This window comes from Porites lutea, chromosome 3 (genome assembly GCF_958299795.1).
Source record: "Porites lutea chromosome 3, jaPorLute2.1, whole genome shotgun sequence".
In the NCBI taxonomy this organism is placed as follows: Eukaryota; Metazoa; Cnidaria; class Anthozoa; order Scleractinia; family Poritidae; genus Porites; species Porites lutea.
Genome location: NC_133203.1, coordinates 40,858,076 through 40,879,725, shown reverse-complemented (window position 1 = coordinate 40,879,725; position 21,650 = coordinate 40,858,076). Strand labels below are relative to the sequence as shown.

General features: G+C 40.7%; 1 protein-coding gene and 1 pseudogene across 1 annotated transcript; one reads left to right on the top strand and one right to left on the bottom strand.

The window, feature by feature from the left end:
* The first annotated feature begins 1,873 nt into the window (after nucleotides 1-1,873).
* Nucleotides 1,874-21,504, top strand: LOC140931135 (mitochondrial carnitine/acylcarnitine carrier protein-like; annotated as a pseudogene).
* On the bottom strand, nucleotides 5,961-11,340 carry LOC140931134 (uncharacterized). The gene has a single exon (XM_073380884.1). It carries the CDS (start codon nucleotides 11,298-11,300, stop codon nucleotides 8,439-8,441), a length of 2,862 nt encoding a protein of 953 aa, XP_073236985.1. The 5' UTR covers nucleotides 11,301-11,340; the 3' UTR covers nucleotides 5,961-8,438.
* Nucleotides 21,505-21,650: the final 146 nt, after the last annotated feature.

The window sequence follows — 21,650 nt, the reverse complement described above, 5'->3', positions numbered from 1 at the left end:
TGAGTTGATCCGCGCGAGAGAACGCGCGAGCGAGCGGCAAACCACAACAATTCTCGTGCCACTCTCGCGTTGCCACTTCCGTTATGCTTCACAGTCTACACCATTTAACCTTGGTCAATTACCAGTTTTTTATCGAAGTGTTATAACTTTAAAAAGAAGCCGAAATGTTGTTCGTTAGAGGTTATAACTGAAAATATTTTGCATAAAAAATTAAATGCAACAAAGCTTTTTTTCTCAATCCGTTTCCTCATTACTGCTTAAGTCTTTACACCCTTTTGTGTCTTAGTCTTCGGTCAGGCCTATGAATTTCGTTATGAGAATACTTTAGCCTTCATACAATCACTTTCTTTTTCTTAGAATCACGCCCTAGAGGCTTACAGAATAATTGCACCTCAGCTTAATTTGTCCACTTACTTCCATGGTTGCTGCAAAATTTGCGATTTTTCGACTGCTTTCAATATATGGCAATCGTTGTTCTTTCTCTTGTTAAGTGAAGCGAGTTTGCGGATGTTACCAAAAAATTTCCAATTTTCGAAAATCGCAGGGTCGACCAAGTTGACATAAACAACTACAACTACCTCGAGAACGCTTATTTTGTAATGCTATTCCCCTCCGGTACCCCCCCCCCCCCCCTTCCCAGCCCACCGATGGGCTCGTTTCGCTCGCCGATTTATTTCCTATTTGACCCCTTTTTTTGCCTTTTTCCCCTACTGCGGAGCCTGGTCCCAGGCTACTCAGATGGTATCCCAATTGCAAACTCAGTTGACCATGTCTTTGGTACCGGAAGTTCACCCTCACATCCAAGCCGGACTCACCTCAGTCTGTCTGCTCATCCCCTTGATGCTCTGGAATCATTATGATTTTATTTTTCGTGTTATATCACTTATATCAGTTTTCGATTTTTTTTTAAGGTTAGGACAGTTTTGGGGCCAGTTAATTTTTGGTCCCGGGACTTCTTTGGGTTTTTTGTTGGAAGTCCTAGCCTTCTTTTTAGTTTTGATTTTTGTCCGCATTAGATCATCCCCGTCCCTTCAAACTCGAGTTCCCCCAACCACCATCAACCCCCGCTGCTGCTGACGGGCATCGTCATTCGGGGGGCCCCCGGGCCGTTATTGGACAGTTTGCTCTGTCCCTTGGGAAAGAAAGCCTTTACATTTTCTCTAAACTCACCCCGCCCGTACGGAGACACCCTCAGTATCCGTATCTCAGGTTCAAGACCTTCGAAAACTATATATACCTTCTCTCATGATCTCACAACACATCCTGGGCGGGGGCGGGTACTGCCATATATGGGCTATATAGGTAAGTGCCGCTGTGAAGGGTATGGCTTTCAAGCAGTTTACTCTGGGATCATATAAATCAGAGAGTTTGGGTCTAGAAGAGGGTATCATTTTCCATTTAAACTGATCAATTGGCTGAAGATTTTAGTCTAGACTAGGAAAACCGGGAATTGCCACTCAAGAATATAAAAAAATCAAATCGGTTTTTGTTTTGGCTGGAATGTACTAGTGACCTCAGTTGTTTCTGGAAAACAGCTACTCTAGGATAGGGGAGGATTTGGGGAGTTTAGTCTAGTATAGGGTAGCAAAATTCACTTAAACTAGCTCTGGTATAGGCACCCCCCCCCCCCCCCCCCCGCCCGGGCGACACATACTAAGACCCTGTTTACATGGACTGGGAGACCCCGGTCTAGTGGGGTAAGTTTCTTTTGTTTTGTGTCCCCCAGAGCGTAAAAACAAAAGAAACCAACCCATCTAGACCGGGGTCCCCCACTCCACGTAAACAGGCCCTAAGAGAACTTGAGATCTTGACCATAATCCACCCCTCCCCCGTTGCAGACAACAGTTTGTGTAACGCAACGTACGTAGAGCCGGCAATCGTAAGTCACGGTCATGGCAACATGTCTCCTCGTTATTGAATCAAATGGAAACCTCTGATCAGCAGTTACAGGAAACTGTACTGTCTCCCAGTAGAGTTACTATAGAATCAGAGAGCAATGAAAGCGAGCAAGGTCGGAGCGCTTCTGGCTTAAGGAGCTTTCTGGCCGGCGGTATTGGGGGAGTTGTCGGAGTTAGCATTGGTCATCCACTGGACACTATCAAGGTCGGTATACAGTATTAAAGCTTATATTCAGCAACTTCTTCCTGTGTTGAAGCTTTTGTTTGTTAATTAGTTGTTTGTACACCGAAGTTAAATGACAAAATCAAGTAGCGTGATATACAGAGTCTTTCTATTTTCTGTGTCAAAGTCTCAAAGACAACATTCAACGAGTAAACTGGTCGTGTAATTAATATGTGTAAGCTTGTAAGCTTTATGTTTCACCACATTTCTTTAATTGGTTTAATTAACGACCCTGTAATGTAACGTAGTCTCTTTTTCCAATCTCATCTTAATACTGCTGAAGTGAGCCTAATCGATTGAAAGCAACAAAAGGCCGGCGAATTGCTCTCGGGAATCGATACCTCAATTTCATCCCCGGTCAGGGCTGTCACTAAGGGGATGTTTACATGACACCCCCGGGGGGGTACTTCAGGAATTTCTGGGTGGGGATGTGCCGCTGGGACCCTGGAACCCTTAACCTATACCAGAGCTAGCTGAGCTAAATTTTGCTACCCTATACTAGAGTAAACTTCCCAAATCCCCCTATCCTAGAGTACCTGTTTCCCTCGTCTAGATAAAATCTTCAACCAACTGATCAGTTTCTTAAAAAATGATACCCTATTCTAGACTCAAACGCTCTGATTTATATACCCTGTCCTAGAGTAAACTGCTTGAAAACCATACCCTTCACAGCCGCACATACCTATAAAGCCCATATATGGCAGTCCCCCCCACCCCGATGACACCGGGGCGACTTTTGCCCCGAGCGAGTTCACTCCGGTTCCCTCTCATGGCTCTATATTTGTTGACATGATACCACCACAAAAATGTCATGCCAGCTTGAGTCACCCCACCCCGGTTCGTGTACCGGGGCGAGAATTTCACCCTGGTACGAAATCTTGTATCATGTAAACACGAAACGATTGCCCGTTTCGGTGTGAAATCTGTCTACTGGTAGACTGGAACGGGTAGCGCATGCGTAATATTTGCGATTTTGATTCACACGTGTATTTTATCAATATGAATTGTACCTTCAACTAAAAAGATAGGAAATGGCCCAGTCAACATGTAAACGTGATACAAAATCACAAAGTCATCCTGGTATGAAACTCGCGCCGGTGCAAGTTTTCTCATGTTAACACCCCCTAAGTTTTCAAGTTGGCGAGTAAATACAACAAGTAGGCAGGGAATCAAACAGGGAATTTCTTTTGGTTCTATTTTTCTTCCATTTTCATACGAAAGTGGCTGGGGGCCGCGTTCTTAGCAACCGGGGGGAAATCCTCGGCCCCCGCACCTTAATGACAGCCCTGCGCGGTGTTGGGGTACTTCCATCTTGGGGGAGTTGCAGAGAATTCAGGCTTGCCTCAAATCCTGACCTCTGCAATACTGTTGCGGTGTTCTAACAAATTCAGCTAGCAAGCTCATAACTGGGAATTGGTCAGTATTTATTATCTCTATTGTATGAATGTATGGATTTTTAATATTCATATTCCAGCCTTAAGCAGCATTAAGAAAATCCTGAAGTGCTCAGTTCCCCATTCCTTGAGTATTGAATATCACCAACTAATGTACAGGAAAAATTGAAAAATTAAAAATTTCACACGCATTGTATTCCCTGCCTTTAGTTAGCAAATTAAAGGAGAGGTAGAGAGCTGAAGACATCTTTAAAAAGAGTGTGGCTTTTTCTTGAAGAATTTCGAGCACTGGTCAAGCACCGATTTGTTTAGATTGTAAGCCAGTGACTGCAAATAATGACATTAACTCTTTCTCATTGATAATCAGTAATCAGTGTAATCAGTAATCTCAGTGCATATAATCTTTAGTCAACTTTGTCCACATGTATCCAGTGCCTAATCCGACTTGCTATACTAACATCCTGGCAGGTATGAGCTTCTACTTTCTCTCCCTTCTGTGGATTTGTTAAACCAAACAATCAGGGGAGAGTAAAGTAACAACATGAATGAAGGTGAGCTGTGAGAGGCAAAGATACCAGCACTAAAACTGAAAAAAAAAATTGAACGCGAATCAACACAGGCAATCTTCTTTCATTGTGATTTTGATACTTGTCGAACAGATCAATTAAAATCAATAGCTTATTACAAAAAATCGATCATAATCGATAATCTCAAGAAAGGGAGCAATCAATTCCTATCAATGTTTGAGATTAGTCATTTCATTAGTATCGATTAAGATCAATTATGTTCAATTTTTATCGAGTGTCGATTTCGTTCTGTCCTGATTGCAGAACAGATTGCAGAGGCCAGGGTTCCAATCCCAGCGAGCCTGAATTTTTTTTCAGGCTCTCTTTTTGCAACTGCATGAGAGAGATACAGACTGTTAACTTGACATGCATAATACTTCTGTGCTAGAACTAGAGGGAACTAAAGGGAAGAATTAAGTCATTTAACTCAAACAAATATAATAATGTTGAGTGTAAAACTTTTCATTGTTAGTGCTTAATTTTAAGTGAACCTTACTTTAAACAGGTTCGTATTCAAACTACGCCATTACCAAAACCTGGGGAAGAGCCTCTGTTTAGAGGAACCCTAGATTGCCTTCGAAAGACAGTGCATAATGAGGTTTGTATAAAGTACATCTTACACTCTGACACCAATGTAATGGTGACACCAACACTTATACATTGACAGTAACTGAAAGACAGTAGGGTTTCATGAAAGCCTTGTGTCCCATATCCTCTGTTGGTGTGACTGACTTTTTTGCGTGTTCAAAATAGCTTGCTCAATAACATATCCAGCTCTGTTGTTTTTGTAGTAAATATGGCAGCATTCTTAGAAGCCAATAAGATTTAAGAACAACTGGAATTATATGATTAAACGTTTAAATGTCTTTATATTGATTTTGTCATGTCAAGTCTTTTTCTCTTGACCAAGACTGACTCGGACTGTATGAGGTTGTTCTTTCACACTTGGTGCCCAGGCAAACAGCCTGTCACTACACAGTACTTAATAATAATGTGAAAACACCTTTCTTTTAAGAATCCACACCAGAATTTGGGTGTGGTGCAGGTGTTCCTTGTGCACTCATTTCTGTCCTGAGGCAATCCACTCATTTGTATACCCATATATAAGCTTCCTGCTTCTGTTACCTTTCAAAATGGGGCCCAGCATGACAAAATGTAGCAAGTGTGTGCTACACAGTTATGTATTGGGTATGCACGAAAACAACACCATTTCATACCAGTGCTCAGACACCATGTGCGAGCACTGTATGGCTTTAATGGGTATAATAAGTAGTTTGTGAAGATCAAAACACACAAGTCCAGACGCGGATCTACATATATGTGTAGAATAAATACTGACTGATTTCCTAAACGAGTGCCTGAAGTGTAAGTTTCTTCAAGTTACAGGGGGGTCTGATCTGGGGGCATGTTCCCCTGGGGAGTTTTTTTCAGATTTTAACTCCCCAAAGTCCCCTTTCCTGGGTTTATAAGTCATTCGGACAAGATATGTACTGATTATCCAAACCATTTTCCAGATTTCCACTTTGAAAGTTTAGTTATTTACTAAAAGTATATTTCCTATGAAAAATCTGACCAGTTTCTGGGAAATGGTGGAAACCGGTATGGATCCGCACCTGCAAGTCTAAGGAAGCATTTTTTATGTAAATATACATGTAGTTAGAGTATTTTCCTGTGTTCAGGGTGTATCAGGATTATTCAAGGGTCTTCTAACTCCAGTTGCCTTCTCCACCCCTATCTGTGCTGGCAGTTCTGGGCAGTTACCATGGGTAGGAAGTGGCAAATGTTGGACCCTCATGGAATTCCCACGTGAGTGGTTTTGTGTACATTAATTACCTTGCAATAATTATGGCAGTCTGATTTTATTAAGATTTTTGTGGGTGCATTTATGGAATCTATATTAGCAAGAGTGTCTCATTAGGATATAAAAAGGAAAGGTGTATCAAAAACAAGGTGGACAAGTTTGTTATCCAACCTCAGTGTCAATATCCAGACACCAAGAAGCTAGTGGTTGTAAAATGTTAGCTACAGTCCATGTTCTTGTTGTTGAGGTGTTTGGGTGTTGGATGGTGGATCAAAGAATCTGTATTGCACCAGACTCGTATTCAGTCGCTCCTGTGTATGCACTGTGATTAATGGGAAGGATTTAGTGAGATTGCGGTGCATCAAGGGAAGGAAGGAAGAAAAATGCGGAGCTTTTTCACCCTCTTTAACGGGCACTTTTGTGCCCATCAAATTGCCTTGCCATATTCCTTTGCGGGAATAAATAAGTGGCAATTGGGAACAAGTCTGGTATTCCACTGTATTGTTCAGAATATTTAATACCGTGCATTGAAGGTCATACAGAGGATAGAGAGTATACCTTACGAAATACATTTTAAGAGTACCAGTATATCGTATATGTTTTGATAGTTCCCATTTTTAAGGCAGAAATAGAAGGTTTTTCCCGAGCTTGATGCATATATGAGTAGTGACTGTTACATCTTTCTGAAAAACTAGAAATTTCCAGAACTTTACTGCTGGAATGTTCTCTGGGGCCTGTGGAGCAATTCTGATTGTTCCTTGTGATAGAATTAAATGTCTTCTACAGGTAAGATTTGACAATTAATACAGCAATGTAACTTAAATGTAAACGACCGGAACATTCTTTTTTTAATCTCTCTCTCTATCACTTTTTTTTTGTTAAGTGCCCGATCAGGTAGCATTTCTTCCAGTTCAAGGCTTTAAAACCGTTCATGTATATCTTACAGGTGAAAATTAAATTCAAAATTTTCAATTTTTAGCCTAGGTTGATTCTATGTTTCTTTAGTCTCCTAGCCCTAATGATTCATGGATTAGGGCTGAGACAAAGGGAATTGAAAATCAACCTAAGTTAAAAAATTTTAACCTGAATTTAATTTTGACCTGTAACATATATACCAGGCTTCAGTTTTTCAAAAGGTTGCTGGAGAGTGATTTATCCAGTGGATAGCGCGATCTAACATTTGAACGACCGAATTTCTTGTCTTGGACATTAGTTATTTTACTTCTTCTTTGTCCATGAACCCACCTCCTTCAAAAATGAAGATTCTTGCGGGAGGTCTTTAAAAAAGTAAATAAAGAAAAAATAAATACACTACGAATTAACAAATAAATATGAATTAATTAAAAAAGGCTTGCAGTCATAAAAAACGTTGTATTGTCGATAGGATTATACAAGTTAGTTACGGCGATTTCCATTGGGCGAATAAAACTTTGGTTTCCCTATTATCGCCACTTAAACAAGATAAGAATTGTTGCCTAAAGAATTTTCATTTTACCCGTAATAATAAATCTCACAGCGAAGTTCGTTCTTAGACGAGTTTTCTGTTCCTGGATCAGACACTTTTCTTTTTGACACAAATTAACAATTAAAGCAGGACAAAAGGGCACAAAACACTGGGCATACTTGGTTGCGGAGTAATCACAGCGAACAATAAACAATAGTAAGATTTGCTTGATCTGAAAAAGTCCAAACATTGACGACCAACAAAAAACAGAAGGAAAACTTTAGCACTAACAGAAAATATAAAGGTTATGATCATTAAACACCAACAGAAAAGAAGAAGAAAAACATTTGCGATCAACAGAGATCTAAGACAAACTTTGATATGCAGTCGACCGCATGCATTGGATTCTTAACGCCTGCAATACTAATAATATACTAGCAATAACCAGCGGTTAAGGAGTGCGGGCTACAACGATCGGAGGTCCAAATTCTTTCGCTCCAACGCATAAGTTTCACGTGACAGATGGTCAAAAAAGCGTGATTAAATTACGAGGGGTAAAAGGTTGAAACGCGCGTGATCAAATTGCGTTTTGTACATTCCATTGATTCTTAGTGGAAGTCCAAACGAATGCTGGCCACGTACGTGCGACGCATGCGTAATAGCAACCTGGAGATTAGGATTGCGAGCTCCTCTTGTCGCCCGCAATAAATGACGACAAATGTTCAGTACTTAAGTGGGGCTACGAGCCGCAGGCGGGTTACTTCATTGCAAATTTTTGAACATTTCGAGGACATTAACTTTTCTATTGTTGAGAAGAGTATTTAAGTTAGTCAGTTATAAGTTAGTGGTCGAGCGCTGGCTCGGACAACATGGCTTCTCCCTCGCCAGTCACTAGTTGCTAGAGTATAAATCATGAAAAATTGTTGTCTATTTGTTTTTTGCAAAAACATTGACAGTTTTTGACGTCCATTTCCGTTGAAGTTTCTCGGAAAATCGAGCGCCGAAGGAAGAGAAAAACAAATTGCGTCACCTTCAAGTCATATCTTAACTCTCGACCAATCAGTGCTCGAGAAATCGTGCACCGAAGTTATGGTTGTTTTTCCTCTTCCTGATCATTTAATCTTTTCGTCTATAACTTTTAAGAATTCTTCGGAAGATCTCCATGAATCTGATAAAACGACAAGTTTTGCCTGTGCTCTGAACATGGCTATGAATGTATCGTAGTTGCGAAGAGATTTCAACAGCAATTCAGATGTGTGAAGTATAACCACCATAGGCCACTCAGTTCCGTCAATAAGGGTAGAATCAAATCTTGAATTTGACTGTAAAAGGCATACCTTGTCGCAAGACCATCTTGGATAATCTTCAGGAACTGCCCCTTTTGCTGTCAGCTCATGGAATTGTACTCCCTGGTTTCGTAGCTCGTCGCCCAGGTTGTTCTCTGTTCCATATCTGGCGACGAAATTTACGACCATTATGTCTCCAGAGAAGAGCTGCAGATTCTTTGCTTTCATCGATGGTGGTCGTAATTTTGAAGTGGAACCTAGTGCTTTATTAACGACTTTTGCGCACTCTTTGTACATTAGCCTGACAAGTTCTTCCCTGTCTTGTGAAGTGGTGTCGCTACGTCTTTGTGGTTGGACTGCGATCCAGCTTATGTCTTGACCTTCCACGTTGTGGTTGAGCATTTTGTCTGTGCCGTAAGGGAAATCTCGGTCGAAGTAGAGGGCACTATAATCCTGCAATAGTTTTACAATGTTGTTTGTGCTTCTAAGCAAGTGCTTGATCCGGCTCACAACTCCACCATTTCTTTGTAATGTCTCCAAGAGGGAAGGAGTGCTGAGGGTTCTATAAAGTGGGTTTTCTTTTCCTTGTAACTTTTGGGCTTTTAGCAGCCGTTCAATCTCTTCTCTGCTTTTTTCATCTTCAAAGAGCTGTTTCTTGTAGTCAAAGACAGAACTCATCCAAACGTAGCCGTTGACATTCTTCTCGAGTGCCTCCTTTACAATACGTAGCTCATCAATGACGCTGCTTGCGTCAGAGTCCTCTTGCATCTGGTATCGTTTCTTTGAACCAATCCATAGTTCGTCAATAAAGATATGATCATATTCCTGAACGATCCATAGGTCATCAATCAAGATATGATCGTATTCTTGCACTCCTCTTTGGGAGCATTGTCCTCTTCTCTGTGCCCTTTTCTCTTCAAGGGTTTCATCTTCGAGATCAATCGTCTTTACGTGAATATTTTTTGCCTTGTTTTGTTTAAAATACTGTCTCATAGCGTTTGGGAAGACAGTCTTTTCTTTTTCTGGCAATTGAATCAAATAGAGAATGCTTTGTTCTCCTTTGGATTGCTGGCTGAGAAGCAAGGCTTTAGACCTCATTAATTCTGTTTTTCCACTCCCCGGTCCGCCGATTATGAGTTGTTTCTTTGGTCCTTCAAACACAGCAAGCTGTTCCACAGTAAAAATCGGCGCCCATTGTCTCTTGCCACGAAGTGGCTGGATTCTTATGTCTCCCTCAGAAAGGCTGCTGTATAATTCTACATCGAGGTTTGTGCAATGCTCGCCCAATAAAAACTTGCTTTGTTGTTTGGCTAAGCGCTTTGAAAGTTCATTCAGACAGTTAATTGTGTCCGTGTTATCCAGGTTGAGGTCCTTCAGAGTTGTGTCTGGTACAGTCAAGGTCGTTTCTTTCGATGCCTCATTGGCTCTGTTCATGTAGCTGACAATGCTGGCCATGTCCATAATGTACTTCACTGAGAGGTACTGGAAAACGTTTTCGTCCTCAACTGTTGGCTTTTCACCCCACAAGAACATTTTATCGGAGAGACTCCTATTGAGATTCTTGTGAAGGTTTCCCTTTTCAGGAATGCCAAGACTCCCTAAAGCAGCAAAACATTGTTTTTTTAAGACTTTTTCACCAGAAAGCTCACTGTGAGATTCTGTAACTTGGAACATGTCTTGACACCACCGAAAGAGATGGGGATGTTCGGTTTCTCTAATCGTCCAGTAGTGTTCAGCCAGATTCTCTAGGTGCTTAAAGTTTTTTAAAGTGTGACTTGTGATAGCTGTGTACTCATTCTCGCTTATGGGACCCAAATGTCGTACCGCCAAGACTCGTGACAATGCGAGCTCATAGGCCTTGTTGTTGTCCACTGTGGTAGCCACTGACTCATCTGTCTCGATTTTGTCATTCCACCAGCACCAGAAGCTTTCAAGACTTTTCAGGTCTTCCTGGTATATGAACAAAGTGTCATCTGGACATTCATGTACAGTACATTTCTTGGTCGAGGGCAGTGCTATAACCATGCGGACTGGAAATGGGTCTATGTCACTCTTCTGTTCACTGTCAGAAAAAGATCTAGCAAAAGCCACTACTGTTTCTTTGCATCGTTTCAGCTGGTTTTCCCTAGCGTCTTTGATCTCCTTATCCAGATTAGAACATTTTTGAGCACCTTCTTCAATTGTTTCCCTTATATTTTTCACCTCAACCAGAATAACTCCCTTTTTATGGTGAAAAACAATAAAATCGCTTTGCCCTGCTGATTTGGGCGGCTTTGGTACTTGGTCTTCGGGCCTTTCGCCTTTACATCCTTCGTTCCATTTTTTGATATGTTCGAGTTTGAAGTCATGAATAACGAACATTCCTAGCTTATTCGCTTGGCCTATTTGTTGCAAACGATTGTAGACTAGATCCTCACCTCTTATTCCAATGATGTTAACTTCATCTTGGTGACGATATTGCCCTCCTCTGGAAACAGTCAGGCCAAGTTGGGAAGGAGTGAAGACAGGGGGAATCATTACAGTCTCATTGTTGTACTTCCAACTCGGAAACTGCCAGTTTAAGAACTTTTCTGGGCTTGAAAGCTCCTCAAACGTTTTTGGCTCACCTCCAAATTCTTTAATAGTTAAGTTCTCCAGTGTTTCTGCAACTAGCTCTTCAACTGGGTCTGGGTTGGTTGCTGATGCCATTGTTAAATGCACTCTTTATTCCGTTCTTAATATTCTTGAAAGACAAACCATTAAAATCTAATTAGACAGGTGAAGCAACCAAAACATTCCATCTAATCCCCCTAACCAATAACACACGCACGCATAATCGCGGTCACCGATCAGGTTTGGAATAAAACTGCCTATAGACAACTCCAGGCTTTGAAAGCGGGCGTGAGTCAGGATTACATTTAGTCTTAACGTTTTTCTAGTGTTATGAATTGAGGGCTGCAAATTAAAGATGGAAACAACGGTACTGCATTCTATTTTGGGAGCTCTCTGACCGTGGATAATCTTTTGTTTTGGGTTCACAAACTGCAGGGAAATTGAGAGTGTAGAGTTTTGACAAAAATGTATAATATCACATTACCGTATTTTCTATTTTCGCTTCAACGGAAGATGTTTTTAAGGAAACCTTTGTAAGTGTTAATGAGGCTTTATGATGATTTCTACAAAAGACAATTGCTCAAGCGCATAAATTGCACAAAGCATGTAGAAAGACATTTGTTTAAATTCACCCTAAGGGTAGTTTGCATGGGAGCACGTCTTTTGTGGTTTGCATGTAATAAAAATGTCATTGCATTGCTTTATTTCAGGACATTGAATTAATCAACCGTCAACTCTTAAGTGTGTCATTACAGAAATAAAATTTAGAAAAGTGGTCAAAACGAAAAAGAAATAATCAGTAAAGTCCCCAAATTAAACACGTGTAGTCCGCCCGTTTGCCATGTACTGCGAACCAGAAGTTATTATAGTCCTGTTGATATAATGCTAATGACATAATTTTGAATTCTGTCGACGAGTTGTTTATGTATGTGATGTCTAAACTGAGAAATTACGTTCGACGAAATCAGCTCTTTCAGCAAATAATTTGACTTGGAAGTTTCAAAATGTACGAATATGATTTCGACTTCCGCTTGTATCAGGCACTGCCGTAATTGGATCACTGTAAAGTTCACCACTTTTCAGCTAACAAGCACAAGACAAACGTCCAAAGGAGAAACTGAAAGTTAGCTACATTCGACGTATAGTTGATATTGGAGATGTTAAGCATCACGTTTACGTCGAACGGCAAACGCGAATTTGTACTGTGTGACCAAGTTTCCCCTATACTTATCGTTTACTGTTCATTATTTCAACCTGTAAATTAGCAGTTTCGCGCAATTTTTTATCCATAAGGATTGTTTTGAGCTGTTTTTATCGGCTCATTTTCTATTTTGAGAAATTCTCAACGGAATCTGCCGTTTGCCGTTTGCCGTTTGCCGTTTGCCGTATATGGGATACTTGAACTCTATATTGTGGCTATTTAGAAATCCCTATTTATAAGCAATGACGCTGGGCGAAACGGCTCTCTGAATCAGAAGTTAACTCACCAGTCCTGGTTTAAAATCTTATAAATGCGTTTTGAATGTTACAAGAACCATCGTTTCAATATGAAACCCGACTTACCGTTCGAAGTATATTGTGAAAGAGCAACAGACCTCAAGATACATTTTCCGCGTTCAATACGCCGCCTAGTTAGTCTGCTTCACAGCCGTGTTTAGTGCCGTCACGCAACGTTCCTCCTCACAGGAGCTTTGCGTGACGACACAAAGAACGGCTGCTTAGCAGACTATACCCCTGCCTTGAATTGAAAGAATGTCAAATTTCCCGAAAAACACTTGCACATGACCACGACCATATACGGTGTGTGGGTGCAGGTAAAATACCCGTAACCGTAACCAATGAGCCTAAATACAAGGAGACTGTCTCTCGGTAGCTGGGATAAATGGCTAGGCTACCAGGTAGGGCGATGATGCTCTGATCTGCGTTTTAGGAAAGCATAGTTCCTGCACCCGCTGATACTATATACAAAAATTGTCGTGCAATCGGTTCTTTGATAACAATTATACTTTACAGATGGCAGCAAGTAATTTATATTCCTTTCTTGCTTATACGTAGCACGCTAACCTGCATAGCAAGTGTTTGCGCGCGAGTTCGGCGAGAAAGTTGAGACGAGGGCAAAAAAAAAAAAATTTCGCCCAAGAATTCAATTAGAAAACCTGCGTTCACACATGTCCAATACTCTTGACCAGATTCCAGTGGACAAAACCTGGAGTCCGACAGAGTCTAGTCGAAAAATGAAACCGGAAGTAGAGTAGAGTCCACTTGAGTTACCGGAAGTTTAGTCATAAGATGAAACCGGAAGTGTAAACAATACTTTGAGGAAGGTTGGAAAGTCGTCCGATGGAGTCCATCGGATCCATTGGAAACACATCGATTCCGATGGAATCTCAGGAAGTCTCGTCGCGCCATGAGTCAAAGCAAGCACACTGCACGTGTAACATAACTCGTTCTTTAAGCCCTAAGCTGAGACTGGCAAGCCTAACATGCAACATAACTCGTTCTTAAAGCCATGAGTCGAAACAAGCACGGTTCACATGTAACATAAGTCGTTCTTAAAGCGATGAGTCAAAACAAGCACGCTACACAAAAAACATAACTCGTTCTTAAAGCAATGAGCCGAAACGAGCACGCTAGGCGAATGGCATAACTCGTCAACCCTCTGCAAAGCAGGCTACAAGCAGATTTATACTATACCCTGACTGATTTTTATACCGGCTTAGAAATAAATCTGTTATGGTGTGTACACGTTATATTTATTCTGATCGCGAAAAAAGAATTTCATAATAATAAAGTTCCATCTACCTATAATGCATGTGTTATATATAGTGGATTTTCAATAACGACTAAGCTGATTTTTAAAAAAAAAAAAAAAGATGTAAGGTATGCGTACAAAAATACTGGCTCGGGTCACTTTAACTCTAAGAGGGAAACCTTCGGAACCGGCCCTGACTATCCGTCTTAGAGAAGTACCCGACTTATAAACGGTCAAGGTAACAAGACACCAGTAAAAACTTTACCTGAACCCATTCTGGGTTCTGTTACCCAAACTGGAACGTGGTAACAGAAAGGTGGAATCATTTTCTTACCAAGTAATCAAACGTTAATTACAAGAAAACGTTCACGGCTTCGTGGTCTAAAAGCGAACCCATTCGCATTGAATACACGTTTGTTTAACCTATGCAAAACAGCTAAAACTGGAACATGGTAGCAGAGAAAGGTTGAATCATTTGCGCAGATAGCAAGCGGTATGGCGTTTTGGTTAAAGCGCGAACGTGTTATTTTCACCTGGGCCTGTCTTCGTAGAAGACAAAGGAGAGCACGATAACGTTAATGTGACTGCTTCTGTCGGTCAAAAACAATGTGGCAAACAGCGGTGAAAAAAGTCACTCATTTATAAATGAAAGTCTGAGATCCTACCTTGCTTGTTGGCTTAATTTATAATAAGCGATTGATTGCTTTAGTCAATGAACTGCTCAAAAAGGCGACAAAAACTTATACAAAAGTATACGTAAAGCTTAAGCTTACTATAGGCTTTTGTTCATTATGCGCTTGTTTCTCCACTAAAATGCACCACCATGATGCTCCGTTGTTTCCACTAAAATACTCTGTCCTCCCCCCAAAAAGTCACTTGAATGCTCGATAATGTTCATCATAGAGGGGTTTTTTGAAAACTAATTTTAACGCTAGTAACAAAAACGCATAAATGGTACAGCAAAAAAAATCGTATAAGCGGCCTTATTAGGATAGCATTTGACATTTATTTTTAATTTTGACTTTAACTCAGTCTTCTCTTTCTCTGAAAAATAAAATTAATTTTTATTTTCTCTGAAAAAAAGTTACACTTTTCCGGGCAAATGCCGCAAAAATGTTCGAATGATGCTTTGTGCTTTCGCCGTACTAAAGATGCTAGAATCATGTACAAAAGCCAAGCTTACAAAAACCTTTAATTTTAGTTGGAGGGAAGAAGATTTGAAAAATTGTGCTTACCTCTGGAAAAATCTGGCTTCACCCCCTGACTATGGTGTTTCTATTTGTTAAGACTCTAATTAAAATAGTCTGAGAACTTTTACTCAACTGATCGATCACTAATTTCTTAATAGTCAATTACGCAAGTGGCTGATACAGGTAAAAACGACTATCACTGTGTAAGCCACGTCCTTTAAAATTTGCAGGTTCAACAAAATTCCAGAGGAGAACGACCGTACAAAGGTCCCCTGAATTGTGCGAAACAGCTGTACAAAGAGAGAGGTATAGCGTCATTATACAAAGGAACATGCGCAACGCTACTCAGAGGTTAGTAGACACATAGCGAAGTGAAGCATTTATAATGGGTAAAACACTGACAGTCAAATGACGTGCATTTTTCTCTCTTATTATATCGCTGAATCCATGAGCGGTTAATATGAAGCGAAGCCTGCTTTCTGATTGGCTACATGAGCGGGCACGATGGGCCTATGCCCTCTCGGGATTTCCCGCGTTGATCCCGCTAGAATATGTTTTCCCTTTGGCCGTATAATAAAACGTTTGTTGACCAAGCTTTTCTGTCAAAATGGCTGGATATTGGCCTCGTTCTTTTTTTGCCTTTTTTAGTTAATTGAACAAATTTTGTGAATGTCTGTTGCAGACATTCCTGGAATGGGTTGCTATTTCTTCACCTATGAATGGATTCTTAGCAAAATCACCTTAGAGGGAGAAAGGTATACGCAATATACTGAAGTAATTAGACCACATCCCCTGGAAATTTTATCGTAAACGCCTTTTGAAGCCGGTCGAATCGTTCCCTAGTCTCTATCTGGCCAGAAAGAACCAAATCTGCCCTGCAATGTAACACTTGAGGGTACTACCGATGTATGGGTCGGGTAAATCACCAATAACCTGAGACCGTGCACGTTGTTATTGATGAACAAAGCATCATCGTTGCCCGCCGTTGTCGTGGTATTAAGGAACTTAAGCACAGGCGTTTCTGAGCGGCACATGTCAACCTGAAGTGAAGCCCTGTCTCTTTCAATATGCCTTGACTCTACCATGTTCGCAATGCAAAGTGTTTTTACTCTAACGAAGACGATTTGCCGGAAAAAATTGGGCGAAACCACTGCCTAAGAATTCAAAATGTCCACTTATGTGCGTCGCTCAAAAACGTCCCCGCTTAAGCTCCCTGTTCACATGGAGTCCCCATTGAGATTCTCGCGAAATAAACTCAAATCAGTTTTTATGGCCAAACAAGTATATCTTGATTATTTATCTTCCCTGACTTCCACCCATGCCGAAAAACGATGGAATGCATCTTTGGATATCATCGAGATGTGAAGTTGTTACTTTTGAGCATGATCCCTATTAGTTTTGTCTCTTTTTTTTCCATCTAGCCGTGAAAATTTAAACCCGCTTAGGTATATCCTTGCTGGAGGTATGTTTTGTTTGTTCACTTATGTAAAGATAATCTAAGAAAAAGAGAAGGAGAATCAGTCGTAACCCTAAGAATTGGAAAGGTCCTAAGTATCAAAACAGTTTGCAAACGCTTGCTTTGAGGTTGTTAAAGGATTGTTAATAATTGGCAGCACTTTATCAAAACTAAAATACAGATTTTCTTTTGACACCTAGGAACTGTATTTGGTAAACACCACCAATTGCCCAGAGAAAGAGAATAACATTTTCCCCATAACGGTCAGATATAAATGGGTTTTAGATACTTTTTATGCTCATACTTTAATTGTATCTATACCTACTGATTAACTTTAGGTTTATAGGATTTATTTCCTCTTTTTAGGTATTGCAGTGTGCTAGAACTGAACTCAAAAGCCTTGCTCCTTCGGCTCCCGAACCCAAGAAGTTTGAGCACTGCCTGTTAGGTAGACTAGCCTACAAATTTGGCTCAAATATTTTTCACGACTTGAGCGCGAAGCGCGAGTGGTGGGCTTTTTATCTTTTCTGCAGCAAAAGCGAACGAGAGAGTAGACTTGCTTACAAGTCGAGCTCATATTTTTTAACGGGCGCGAGGCACGAGCGGTAGATTTTTTTCCAACTACCGGAACCCGGAAATGAGAAGCGAAGGACTGAGAGCGGGAGCTCAACTTGTTTCCCCTGAAAAAAAAAATCGCAACAAGTGACGTCATTTTGGCCCTAACTATTTGCGTCCCTGACGCGTGTGTCAAAGTTTGTCAAAACAACTCGGTAATGTTTTTCCGACTCATGGCTGCCAGCAAAAACTGGCCTTCGCTTGGTAAATACTCAAATGGAGTAAAAAAACGCCCACTAAAACTTTTGTGCGCGTTGCAGTTCCCGATAATGTTTGCCGACAAAATGCACAGCTCAATTGAATTTATAAATAGTTAAATAGTTCAAGGCACGTTTCATCTGGCGTGATCGGGTTTGATTGACGGCCCAATAGTAAAACCGTTCTTGATTGGGTAAAACTCACAGGAGGAAAATTGCTTCTGTAAATTTGGCGCGCTGCAGTGGATAAAAGTCCTTGGCGCTGGGGCCAACTACCGAAACAGGAAATGAGAAGCGAAGGACCTGTTAGGCTGATATTTTAAACAGCGTTACCCCAGAAATTCAAAATCCTACCCTGGTTTCTTATGGCATAGCGAAAATAGTTGTCTTGCCTTTTTTCCACCTCGGGTTAATTTCATTGATGTGTTTGTGTGTGTTTTTACCTTATAAGGTACGACAGGCATGATCTGCTGGTTCTCCATTCTTCCCGCCGATGTGTTGAAATCACGTGTACAAATAGGTAACTCATTGAAACGCACATACGTATTCGCGTGCGTTCACGTGTCGAACGTTTCGCCCGAAGTTTTGTTAGCATTGCTCGTCCGCAAGTGTTTTTATTTGAGCGTTCTTCCTCCGTTCCCCTGCTAGTTCGTGCAGATGTGCCTACGTTGTTCTGTGCTCATTTGGAGGACAGGCAAGACTCAGTGAGTCAACCGGGCTCTGTAATTTTCTAGGGAAGCTTTTTCTTTGCTCTTCCGTTGACGGAAAGAAGTTTCAACAACATTACGGCATATCGTGTGTTTATCTTCAAATTGAATTCTGGATATTGAATAAGTAATGGCAAGACCTTACGACATATCGTTAAAATTTCGTCCTGGTTATAACAGGGCCGTAAGTATGAACCTACCCTGGCTACAATTGTAGGTATGTTCAGTGAAACGTTTTAAAATTCCTTTTTTGTAACCAGCCTCGTTATGCTCTTTCCTCAAGACTTATCTTCTTTCGTTGTTCTTTGCCCTTTGTTAAACTTAACAGTTTTTCTGCCTTGTAAGTCTAGTCTTTTATCAAAAGGTGTAACAATTGTCCCTTGCACAAACTCTTTAGAGACTCCCTGTTTGCAGAGAATGTTATAGACTTATATTTATTCTTCCTCCGTAGTTGATTTTCTTCCTCGACCATTCTTTTTTAGCTCCCGAAGGAAAGTATCCTAGAGGAGTAAGAGATGCATTTATAGAACTAGTAAGTTCGCTGTTTACTGGCCGTGGCTGATTTGTTGATCACTTGAGAACATTTATAACATTTTGACGTCGCTCTTATAAACTATGGTAGTGCAGTCAATATAGAAAATTGTGGTCAATTTGTTGCTTGTTTGTTTGTTTGTCTGGAACCACAACGACGACAACGTGAAAAAAGGAAACAATTGGTTTTAAGAGCAAAACAACAGCTCTGCACGTGCAACATCCTTTGATTGACACTTCTCAAACTCATTAATAATTTATTAAGAAAATACAAAGGAAAATAAATGTTTAATGAGTGTTTGGAAATCAGATGAAAAACTGCTCATTTTTTGCACTCTTAATTTCTCTTTCTAAAATCATTTTGTTTGAGAAGTAATATCAAGCATTCGACACAGTTTCATCACCAGATGGAACTCCTCGAAGTTGGTCAAAAATACTCCGCTGCGCGTCGTATTTTCAACTCTCTTCTCGGTGTTTCATCTGGTGATGAAACACTGCATCTCATGCTTGATATATTACCTCTTTGACGTCCAGTGTGCGACTAGGACGTGAAACTTGAAATGGAGGACGTGAAAACACGACGACGAATTCTCCTTTATCTTTTAACCCTGCATACAGTCGCATTCGACAAAATAAGCGGGTCTTGATAGACACGATAAAGTTTGAAAGAAGGCATATTCTCTTTTAGTGACGTTTTCACTGCCGTCGTCGTCGTTGCTTAAGCTCCCTTGTAAACCTGAGCACATGGGAGGAACAGCGCCTTACTCTATTGCAAATACTCTTATAGAAAATGGCTCTCTACTAAGAAGTGCTCTTGAATTTGTCCAGCTGTTGAAGAACACTAAATTTGGCAAATAATGAGTTGCGGTAAAATCTATATTTTGGGCTAACTCGGTTATTTAATCATTTCCTAGGTTAGAAATGAAAACCTCGCAAGTCTATATAAGGGACTAACTCCGGTGTTGATGCGTGCTTTTGCAGTCAACGGGGTAAGTGAAGAGAGGAAATGGAGAGTGGTGCGAAAAGCAAATAGGAAGAAAAAAAGGATTGTTCCATCTTCCTCTTCACGCCAACGCAACTTTCTGACCTCTTTGAGGCTTGAAATCCCCCATGTTTGAACTGCGAGAACGACTGTCCTGAATGAATCTGATTTTATTTGGCGTGGTTTTTATTTGGACGTCAAGACGTCCATGTTGAACCGTCATAGCCTCTTACGCAGACTTCTTCTCGATTTTTCTGGCCCCGGTTGTCTAAACGTTGGATAACGCTTTCCGGTGGATAAGTCTTTGGGAAACTAATTTGCCACTTTAAGAACGAGAAGGAAGCTGAGTTAACGTTCGCAAAGACTTCTGGGACTGTTATTAAGGCCAGAAAAAAATTGTATAATAGCTGACCGGCGCGTCCCCAGTAATGATCCCACAAACACTTGCGGTACGCATTTCGGCTCGAGTTCCCTTCTCGTTAAAAAGTGGCGAATTGCGTTATCCACATTTTCGACAACTCGGGTCTGGGAGATTAATTTGGAAGGAGAATCAATCACTAGAAAGCTAAGAAAAAATTCCCCCCCCCCCCCCCCAGGTGAGAACAGAATTCATGACCCTTCGAGTTCTAGATCAGATGCTCTAACCACTGACCCAAAACGTCCATATTAAACATTAGCATTTGACTTGTAAGACTGATCCTAAATGGGATTTCTGTGTCCCAACTGTGATTTAAAACTCGCCAGCGATTCACTAATGTAAGACTAACGAAGGGATTGTTTAAAAAAAATGCATCTTTCCTCGTGTTTTTAAGTAAAACTGTTCTCTGCTTCTTGGTAATCCTGGTGATTTCTATTTTTAGGGTGTTTTCTTTGGTTATGAAGTGGCCTTGAAGTTATTTAACTGGATTGCACCAGAATAAGGATTTTTTCCAGTGCCATTACAATAATGAAAGCCTTCTATCCTGTGGAACGACGGAGAATGCGACGAACATTGTGTGTGTTAAATTACTGTGCTTTTTAATAATACGTGAGCTCTGAAGTTCAAAAGCCGACTGAAGTTTTAGTTTTTCGCTGCCGTCAATCATCTTAGCGGACCTCTTAGGACACAGAACTTTACTTAAACAGGTTCAAAAGGTCATTGTTTGTGATCTGTTGTTGGTGAATTTCAATCCGTTCTATGTGTTTGTGTGTTTCAAGGTTCGTTGCTTGTGATCGTAGTTATGATTGACGGCAGCAAAAAACGCATTTGTGAAGGCGGCTTTCGAACTTTAGAGTTCGCGTGTTTGTGAAAAGCGCAGTAAAAACGGTCGTTTTAGTTTGGAAATTCATGTTTTTGAAACAAAAATGCGATAATGTGAGATACAGTTGTAAGCTTTTTTAGCCTACAATGCGAGGAGCAGCCTTTACTGCCGTAGATGGCGTCTCTCGCGACGTGAAGTCCACGGAGAAATTGATGATAATGAAAAAATAATCAATGATAATGGATAAAGAGTGAAAATAAAGTGGCAATATTTATACAAAAAGAAACAAACTAACGTGGCTACCCTTCAGCATAGGTGAGTTATTTGGCATCAAATGCGCCAAACCTTTGTATCGTGGTCGTGGGGGTGCCTTTCAGAGCTGTAAATAATTTGAACCATTTTACCTGTTTTTCAACACGACAAAGAAAACAAAGCCATTTCTCTGCGCTAACGGCAAATAGTTTGTCGATCCTGTGAGGGTGATAAAAGACGAAATGATAGAAAACATTGAGAAGTGACGTCAAGCTGTTGGCGTTGTCTTTTCAGTTGTTGATTTGAAACTGACGTGAAGGAACCGACACTGCTGATCGTAAAGAATAGGGGTCACTCTCCCGGGGAGCTGAGGACTACGCCTGACTCTGTTAATATGTGGTCACAGTAAATGAGGTCAGTATTTGAGTGATACCGTCAGCCAGTGGCGTGTTGTATGCTGACTTCCGAGCCGCTTTATCTACGGTAAAGAGGACATGCACTGTTCTTCTCTCATCCATAACAT